This window comes from Gavia stellata, chromosome 1, assembly GCF_030936135.1.
Source record: "Gavia stellata isolate bGavSte3 chromosome 1, bGavSte3.hap2, whole genome shotgun sequence".
NCBI classification, from domain to species: Eukaryota; Metazoa; Chordata; class Aves; order Gaviiformes; family Gaviidae; genus Gavia; species Gavia stellata.
This window is the reverse complement of record NC_082594.1, coordinates 15879760-15889308: the sequence shown is the minus strand read 5'-3', so window position 1 is coordinate 15889308 and position 9549 is coordinate 15879760. Positions and strand designations below refer to the sequence as shown.

The window sequence follows — 9549 nt, the reverse complement described above, 5'->3', positions numbered from 1 at the left end:
ATGGAAGAGGAAGGCAGATTCAGCTGAAACAGCATCTCCCCTTGGACCCATGCTTGTGGGCATGTGATATGATACAAGTCTTAGCAGCAGCTGAGATTGGAGTGACCCTGGGGAGACAGAAATAATTTTTAAGCTTTGAAGTATAGTAATGCCCATGTCTGTCATAATGCCAGATTTATCCTATTATTCACCTTGTAAGTCAAAAATCACATTTCTGTCATTCTAGGCACACAGATTCATTGCCTACCAGTAGCTGGTAGATTGCCTCTCTCAGACTAGTAGCTGTCTCATTGATCTATGGCTGTTCTCTCCTCATAAAGTAAATTAAATTCATGATTTTTAAGGAAGACAGATTGTATGAACTAGTCACTTTACATGACCTGCTTTACTATTAATAAAAAAAACATTTTTAAATATTCAAAACTATTCCATTCCTGATATTTAACATTTCTGTTTTTCGGTACCTCTCAAGCAGTACATTATTCTGAAAGACAGATAGGAATTCACTTTAAGGATCTCTGAAGTAAAATTTGGGTTAATACTTTTATAGTTAATATTTCTTTACAGAAACAAGGAAATGTAATACCCTTTTGCATACTCCATAAAGTTATTTCTTATCAGCCAAGGCAATATTTATTAACAATTGAAGTGTGTATGATCTATTCCAACTGTTAAAAATTGCTGTTGAACTAGCGTAACTACTGAAAAGTTGCAGAATTTATTTAAAAAACCATAAAGCTTTTTTATATATTTTTATTATCTATCAAATAGTAGACAGGCAATTTTTCTAGCAGAGAAGAGTGAGTTATTGCAAAAATATTGCCAGTTATTGCCAGTGTAAATTATTGCAAAACAGTCAAAAAGTGCGGTTTGCTTCTGCCCATTTCTTCCCACAACCTCTGTCAATATTCAGAGACCGTGTTTATATGAGGATACAGTTTCAGAGCCCTCAGTGGGACAACAGATGCCTAAACCACAGTGTTGGGGAGGGGAGAAAAAGTAGCCACCTAAGCATGTTTACTTTCAGCGACAAGGAAGTTCTCACTTGTCCCTAAGTGGTGACTCACTGGGTTGGGACTATAAAAGTAAAGGTAATTGCTCTCTAAAACATCAGGGCTTCAGACTTCACAAATCCAACATGATGCAATCAAGACTTTCAGCTGGCTTCTTTTTCTTGTTGGGTTTGTCATTTTGCCTGACAATCCCCATTCCCCTTGAAGATAGCCATGAATTCACAGAGAAAGACCTTCAGTTTGCAGAGGTACAGTATAAAATAATTTGTTTGCCTGTTATATAAATAGTAAGTTCTGTAGTTACAGCTGTTTAGAAACTAGGCTTATTACTTCTTTTCCTCTTCTTAGCGCTATCTCAGGACTCACTATGATCTCCGTCCAAATCCTGCTGGCATAATGAGGAAGAGTGCCAACACAGTGGCATCTAAACTTCGAGAGATGCAAGCGTTTTTTGGCTTGGAGGTGACAGGCAAATTAGATGAAGAAACATATGAGCTGATGCAGAAACCAAGATGTGGTGTCCCAGATGTGGGGGAATATAACTTTTTCCCTAGAAAACTCAAATGGTCAAAAACTAATTTGACATACAGGTAAATGCATGGCATTTTCAGTGATATTACTGTTATTACCTCCTTTTCCAGGTACCTTGTCCAATAGGTTGCTCATGATGGGAGAAGGATGCATTTGAGTTTGACAAAATTCATGTTGCAGTTTAAAATCCTTACAGCCCCACTTTTGGAAAGGTCCCCCAAGCCCACCTTACAGCCCAAGGAAGTAAATACAATTTTTTTCCATTGCACTGTGTCACAGAGGAAAGCTGGTGTGGTGTAAGCTAGTAACTCCTCATGTCCTCCATGTAGACACTCCAGGAACATCCATGGTGCCAAATGAAAGAAGAGTAGGGACTAAGATCATGCACCTCACCACTGATCCTCACAGCACTTAATCTCTAGGTCAATCCTTAGCTCTGCTTTGGACCGGGTTTAGCATCTGCTTCACATAGGTCTTGTCCTGGACAAAGCAGCGGAGTTGCAAACCAGTCTGTGAAATGTGGCTGTGAGAGCAGGGACTGATCCTTGGCCCTCTTCCATTTCACAGTCCAGATGTAGGTATCTATGCTTGGTCAGACAAATCCGTGCACCATGACCTCAGAAAGTTGACCTTGGGAAGCTACGACGCTGAAAGGTCACATGGTAGCTCCTTCTCCCTTAATACCGCGAGGTCATCAACAGGGGGTTTTGACCAACTGCAACCTGAGTTTCTTTAGCAGATTCCAAATACGATATCACTGAACTCTATCAGTTCAGTATCTGGTGATAAATATTACTCTAATGTAAATGATTCTAGCCTATAAAAAGCTCTTTGGATCATGTTTTGCTCCTCCAGGAAGTGAGGATCATGAGATATTTTATATGGCATAAAAATAGTTTGAAGCTATTGATATGATTTGACTTAATACAGACTATAACTGTAATTTTCTGTATCTTCTGGTGCATATAAAACCAATTACAGAAAGCTGTTGGATCATTTCAGATGTCTCTGAATGATTTTAATGAAAATAGAAATGGATATTTTTATTTTTTAGAATACTGTACGCAGCTGCTGAGCTCTTTGTTTTTAGATAAGAACATAGGGAGGAAAAAAGCAAAAAATTTTAATGAGGTGTACAATCAGATAAAAGTGTATTACACATTTTCTTCAATTCACACAATTTAACTGGAGATATTAATCTGTTTGATAGAATTATGAATTACACTTCAGATCTGAGACGTGCTGAAGTAGACAGAGCTTTCAAAAAAGCATTCAAAGTTTGGTCTGATGTGACACCGCTTAACTTCACCAGAATACGAAGTGGTATAGCTGATATCATGATCTCCTTTGGCACTAAAGGTAACACAGAACCAATTATTTTTATGTTATAGTTATATTACTGTCAATAAAATTGAATAATTTATTTCATTGCTTTGAATGTTGTTTTATAGAACATGGTGACTTTTACCCCTTTGATGGACCCTCTGGATTACTGGCTCATGCTTTCCCCCCTGGTCCAGACTACGGAGGAGATGCCCATTTTGACGATGATGAAGCTTGGTCAGATGATTCTAGAGGTAACAGAAGTTCCTAAGATTGTTTGAAACGGTGGTAGATGGACAGTTTAATCCTGTTTAATATCTGTAAACAGTTTGTTTTGCCTTTTTGCTGTTCATTAGTCATTATATTCACTGTCTACTTATAGGAAGCTGGGTTTAATCTCCAATCATAAATGGAATTATAACATACGCCTACCATAAAGCTTAGGGTATACATCTCCTAAGTGCAGTCATTAAAAAAATGCCACGAACAAGGTATTTTGTCAGCTTGACATTTCACTGAGCTTAAGGGCAGCTATTTCTGATCATAGACTGTTGGGAATTACCTTACTGAAGCCTATAGAAAACACACACACTTAGCTGCAAATCAGCTACTTACAAGGTTATTCTTAACTTTGCCTATTCCAGACAGAGAACAATACAGAACAAATAGAACAAAACACTGGTTTTTTCAGCACTGTTATTTTACTCTTCTGGCATTAAAGCTAATTTGCTGCAATACTGAAAACAATATGGACTCTCTACCAGAGGTGAATTCCTGACAAAAATGTTCTTGAATTCACTAGGACTAAGACTTCACCCCAGAGCTTTCCAGTGTTGCTAAGAAATGTCAAGAAATCTAAATCTGCCTACAGAACAACATCGTCAAATAAGATTTAGGTTGAACACCAGCTGTAAGATACTCAATCAATTAGGCCCTTATTAAAACAAAACCCATGGCAGTTTGAAAAAGACAAGCAATTATACCTCATTTTCCCATTAATCCAGTTGTCTCCTTCATTGTCCCATATGTTAAAGCACAACGTTAATGTTAATGGATTGGTCCGAGTCCACTTTGGTAATACACGCAGCTATACATTTACTTTCACTGTGTTTCTTTATAGGGTATAACTTGTTTCTTGTTGCTGCCCATGAATTTGGTCATTCACTGGGACTTGAACACTCTAGAGACCCTGGAGCTCTGATGTTTCCAATTTACACATACACTGGAAAAACTGGTTTTGTGCTTCCTGATGATGATGTGCAAGGGATCCAAGAGCTCTATGGTAAGTCTGTATAACATGTAATATATATATGTGTCATTATAACCTGGTACAGATGCTCTGCACAGTTACCAAAGAACTGCAGATGTTCAATAGCAGCAGTCATGACTGATTAAGACTGATTCACTGGATTCTTGGCAACCAGACTTTGGGAACAGAAGATGCTTAGATTTAGTAGTTCAGAGAAATTAAAAAAAAAAGTAACACTGCAGAGTACAGCTGGTCACTGTGCTGTCTCCTTTGGTGCTGGGGGCGTGGGGCACAGAGTCCTTATACTTCTTGACCTGCCTCAAAAGAGAAGGTAAAACAGAGTCTAAAGGGAGAAACAGAAATATCCATGTTTCATTGTAGAAAGTATAAAACTTTTGGGGGACCTTCAAAAGTTGAGATGAAGAAAGCAAGTCCATTTAACATTTTTGCAGCACAGCTGAACCGCAAATTCCATGAGTGTGTTTGGCTAAAGAGAGAAAAGACTTTTCCCGGTACAAATCGTTTACCCATTATACTTGTATTCATCATGCTGTTTGGGAACTCTTCCATGTCCTATTCAATATCATGATCCACAGAAAGGAAATGAACTTTGTCAAACTTAGATAATACTGTACGATTCCAGGTGCTGGAGACAAAGATCCCAACCCAAAACATCCCAAAACACCAGAGAAATGTGATGCAGATTTATCACTTGATGCAATAACAGAACTTCGTGGAGAAATGCTGGTATTCAAGGACAGGTAAAGAGACTGCCATATCACGGATGGTGGGTACTGGATAAAATTTGAGCAAGCAAAAACACCCTTTCAGATTTTTACTAAAGATTTGAGTAAACATAAATTTAAAAAATCACAAATCAGTATAGATGCCTCAAAGAAACTGCATCATATATTTCTTTAGACAGGGTTTATAATAGAATTACAGACTTGACTTCCAGTAATATGAAGTGAAGATGATATGGCTGAAGACTGACACTGTTTGTACACATTTTTCATTCCACAGGGCTTTCTTCAACATGCACAAATCTACTAACATTTATTTGAATGAAGTTGTACTACATTCATAAGCCTTATATGGGGCAGCAGTGTTTCTCTTATTCTAAATGAAAAAAAAGAGTTGTTTGTTGTTGTTTGAGATGATCACTGTGTGAGTGACAGAAATGGTTTGCAGCTAGGTGACTATGAGGAAAGGAAACGTCTGTCAGGGGCTCTGTGTATTGAAAATTCTACGCTGTGAAAAAAAAAAAATTCTCCATTAACTAATTTTTAGTATAGCACATCAAAGATACTGCCATTTTGTAGGATGACAAGAAACATAAAATGTATTTTCTTTTTCTGAACTAGGTTTTTCTGGCGACTGCACCCTCAGATGGTTGAGGCAGAACTGGTGTTACTGAAATCCTTTTGGCCAGAGCTTCCAAATAAAATAGATGCAGCTTATGAAAACCCAATCAAAGATCTTGTGTTCATGTTTAAGGGTGAGTTTTCAATTTTGTTGTTGGCAGAAAAATATACATATTCAGTCAAGCTTGGTGAGTGATGTAAAGGTAATCAATAGAAGAACAAAATACCCTACCTTCCTTGCTCAAAAAACAAACTCTGTTGGTTTCACCCCATGCAAATCTATACAATTTTCAGTGAAATAGGAAAGGTACAATTAAGCTCAGACACATAGGATCATACTTAGCATAAACAGTTTAATACCTGCTCAGTATGTGACCTAAGAATCTGTTAGTTGTATGAAAATAAGGATCATGGCATCCTCATTTTATTCTGCTCTCAAAGCTGAGCCTTTACAAAAGACTCATGCATACTTTGTTCTTACTTTCAGGAAAGAAAGTCTGGGCTTTGAATGGCTACGACATAGTTGAAGACTTTCCTAAAAAGATATATGAAATGGGGTTCCCAAAAGAAATTAAAAGAATAGATGCAGCTGTCCATATTAAAGACACTGGCAAGACTCTCTTTTTTACTGGAAATAAGTACTGGAGGTAAGCTGGAGACAGACTGGGGCTTCTTTTCAGTGTCCCTAGTCCCTGGACAGGCGGGTTGATGGGCCCAGGCCAATTGTATGAGGTTCAACAAGGCCAAGTGCCGGGTCCTGCACTTGGGTCACAACAACCCCATGCAACGCTACAGGCTTGGGGATGAGTGGCTGGAAAGCTGCCCTGCAGAAAAGGACCTGGGGTTTGACTGGCAGCCGGTTGAATATGAGCCAGCAGTGTGCCCAGGTGGCCAAGAAGGCCAACGGCATCCTGGCCTGTATCAGAAACAGTGTGGCCAGCAGGAGTAGGGAGGGGATCGTGCCCCTGTACTCGGCGCTGGTGAGGCCGCACCTCAAATCCTGTGTTCAGTTTTGGGCCCCTCACTACAAGAAGGACATTGAGGTGCTGGAGCGTGTCCAGAGAAGGGCGATGAAGCTGGTGAGGGGTCTGGAGCACAAGTCTTATGAGGAGCGGCTGAGGGAACTGGGGTTGTTTAGCCTGGAGAAGAGGAGGCTGAGGGGAGACCTTATTGCTCTCTACAATTACGTGAAAGGAGGCTGCAGAAAGGTGCGTGCTGGTCTTTTCTCCCAAGTGGCAAGTGATAGGACAAGAGGAAATGGCCTCAAGTTGTGCCAGGGGAGGTTTGGACTGGGTATTAGGAAAAACTTCTTCCCTGAAAGGGTTGTCAGACACTGGAACAGGCTGCCCAGAGAGGTGGTTGAGTCACCATCCCTGGAGGTATTTAAAAGTCATGTAGATGTGGTGCTTAGGGACATGGTTTAGTGGTGGACTTAGCAGAGTTAGGTTTACAGTTGGACTTGATGATCTTAAAAGTCTTTTCCAACCTAAACTATTCTATGATTCTGTGATTCTATTATTCTATAACCTGTCCAGAAGTATCAAAAGATCAGCAGGTTGTTTCAAATCAGGGCACTTGATTGTGGCTCACATGTTTCCAGTCCATGGTTTTCATTGGTGCTATAGCTGTGCAGAATATGTCACAAAGGTGTATGCAAGACTTTTATGAACATATGAGCACAGCCTTTAAAAGCTGAAAGAATGAAAGAAAGGAAAGTAGAATAAAGGAGAGTTTGTAATATGGTCATGTCTCCTAGGCAAAATTCCCATCTTGTTTCCTTCAGTTGTTTGTGTGACACAAAATGGTATCAGTGCTATGGGAGTAAGAAATCTATCCCACCCTAGGATGGCTGGTTTTTGCTGTCCATGAGTGGGGTTTACAGCCAGGTCTGATGCATAATTAAGACGTTACCCTCCCTTCTCAGTATCTCTGTGCCAAGCAGCCTCGGGGTAGGCTTGTAGTGCCAATACATCCAGGTACAATCATCTCCATATAATATGTACTTCACAGATCAGTTCTGAAAATGTAGCTTTATTAGTTTAGTGTTTATTGAGCTTGTACTTCTGGTGGAAGAGTGCCCTGGTTACTGCCCTGAGTTTCATTATTGCAGTAGACATAAGGTACCTAAAGACTGCTGGCTACTTCTGACATGAGTAACTTCAAAGCATATAAAGGGCACAGACCAAACTCCCAGGCTGTTTAAATCCTCTGAATTTTTATTTTCTTTTGTGTTTAATATAGTTATGATGAAGAGTTGGAGGTTATGGAAGCAGGCTACCCCAGGCTGATAGAGGAAGAATTCGCAGGAATTGGTGACAGAGTGGATGCAGTCTATCAAAGAAATGGTACATAACCTGATAATGAAACTTTATTACAATTAGTTGTCATTGAAACTTGAGATTAATGTCCTGTGGTAAATTCTGTCATTTGAAATTTTGATTTTTTCACATCAACACTTCTGTTCTCGACTGAATCAAGTTTCTGATCTAAATTGCCCTCTGGCCAAGGTGCTCTTATAAAGTGTGTTCATATATATTTGAGGAGCCAAAAAAGACCTGCCTCCTTGCTTAGGGAACCTAAAGTGATATGCTTAGTATAGAAGTATTATAATGTGTCTGTTCCTTCAAATGGAGCCCATTCCTATCCAGCTCTTCAAGGAGTGTTTCCAATTCAGAGTCTTAAACATTAACAGGCAAACCCTGTATTTTCCTAAGCAAGTGCTGTATAGCAATAAATTGCAGAGCTTGCCACTAAATTAAAATATGAGTTATTTTAAAACACAGATCCAGGTCTGACAAATGGAATGAGGACCTTTGAAAATTTAGCTCATCATTCTAAATACTAAAATATTGTGTTTAAAAGAGTTATTAAAAATGAAAACAAACGATAATTTTTATTAGAATTATTATTTTAACATAACAGCACAGTTTTCTCAGGGTTAATTCTTTTTAACTTTCCTTTTCCTTAGGTTACCTCTACTTTTTCAATGGACCGCTGCAGTTTGAATACAGCATCTGGAGCAAAAGAATTGTCCGTGTCCTGCATACTAACTCCATATTTTGGTGCTAATTACAGTTGAGTGCCATGTCATAGGCTGCAGAGCAGCTTGCAGTACATGGAAATAATAATATGGGCATATAGATTTATTAGAAGGCAGCAAGGTTCTGTGAACAAGCACTGGCTACCTACCACGAAATGTATACTGTATATATGGAACTATATAGCTGTATGTCAGTCTGGGACTGAATTAACTTAATAGGAAAGAAGAAATGAAATTATTAGCATTTCAAGGGGCATTACACCATTTAAAGTTTGTCTAGTATTAAAGAGATGCTGGATACATTCTACATGATCATGAGCATTAATACCCAGTAATCTGAGCATGTCTAGTATCTTTCAAGGATCTCCTAGCATGTCGCAAGAAATAGACCTGATAAACCCAGGAGTGTTATATTTTTAAACTAATCTTTCAGCTCTTTGTGACACTCCTGTTAATGTACTGCAAATTCAGATGTGTAAAAAATGAGTCAGGACTGCATGGTGACTCCCTGAGCTGGGTAACACCAGACTGCAACACTGAAGTTAGAGAATTTGAAGGTATTTGAATGTATCCTCATTTGAATGGGAATGTGGCACTGGAAACGGATGCTCCTGTCATCTTTGGAATGAGCAGAAGGTATAGAAGCAATGAGGTGTCATTCTAAAACAGACAGAAAAGCAAGAAAAGGAAAGAGTGTTCCCTGCAGAAACCATCAGCCTGTATGACACTGGGGAAACCAGAAAGAAGTAGCAACAACAAAAAAATCACGCAGGTTGAAACCTTGCATGAAGTTACATAAGGTAACACAGCTCATGTTTTCAGCTGGTGTAAAACGGAGTAGTTCAAGTGACATTTATAGAAGTTGTACCTAGCTGTGTCAGCAGAGAATCTGAACATTCAAATCAAAATATTCAAAAGAATACCTTTCTTCATGTTGATCACTCTTTTAATATCTATAGCAATTGTTTCAGTACAATGTAAGTTTTTGGTTTTGGGTTTTTTTTTTAATCAATGCAAATGATGTGGGAC

At 38.9% G+C, this 9549-nt stretch overlaps 1 protein-coding gene across 1 annotated transcript; it reads left to right on the top strand.

Annotated features, from left to right (window-relative positions):
* Nucleotides 1–964: 964 nt before the first annotated feature.
* LOC104251887 (collagenase 3) lies at nt 965–8549 on the top strand. The gene is given in 10 exon segments (XM_059815739.1): nt 965–1261; nt 1362–1603; nt 2755–2903; nt 2996–3121; nt 3988–4149; nt 4760–4877; nt 5481–5614; nt 5968–6127; nt 7722–7825; nt 8449–8549. Coding segments are annotated over 10 exon segments (1593 nt in total).
* The last annotated feature ends 1000 nt before the right edge of the window (nt 8550–9549 follow it).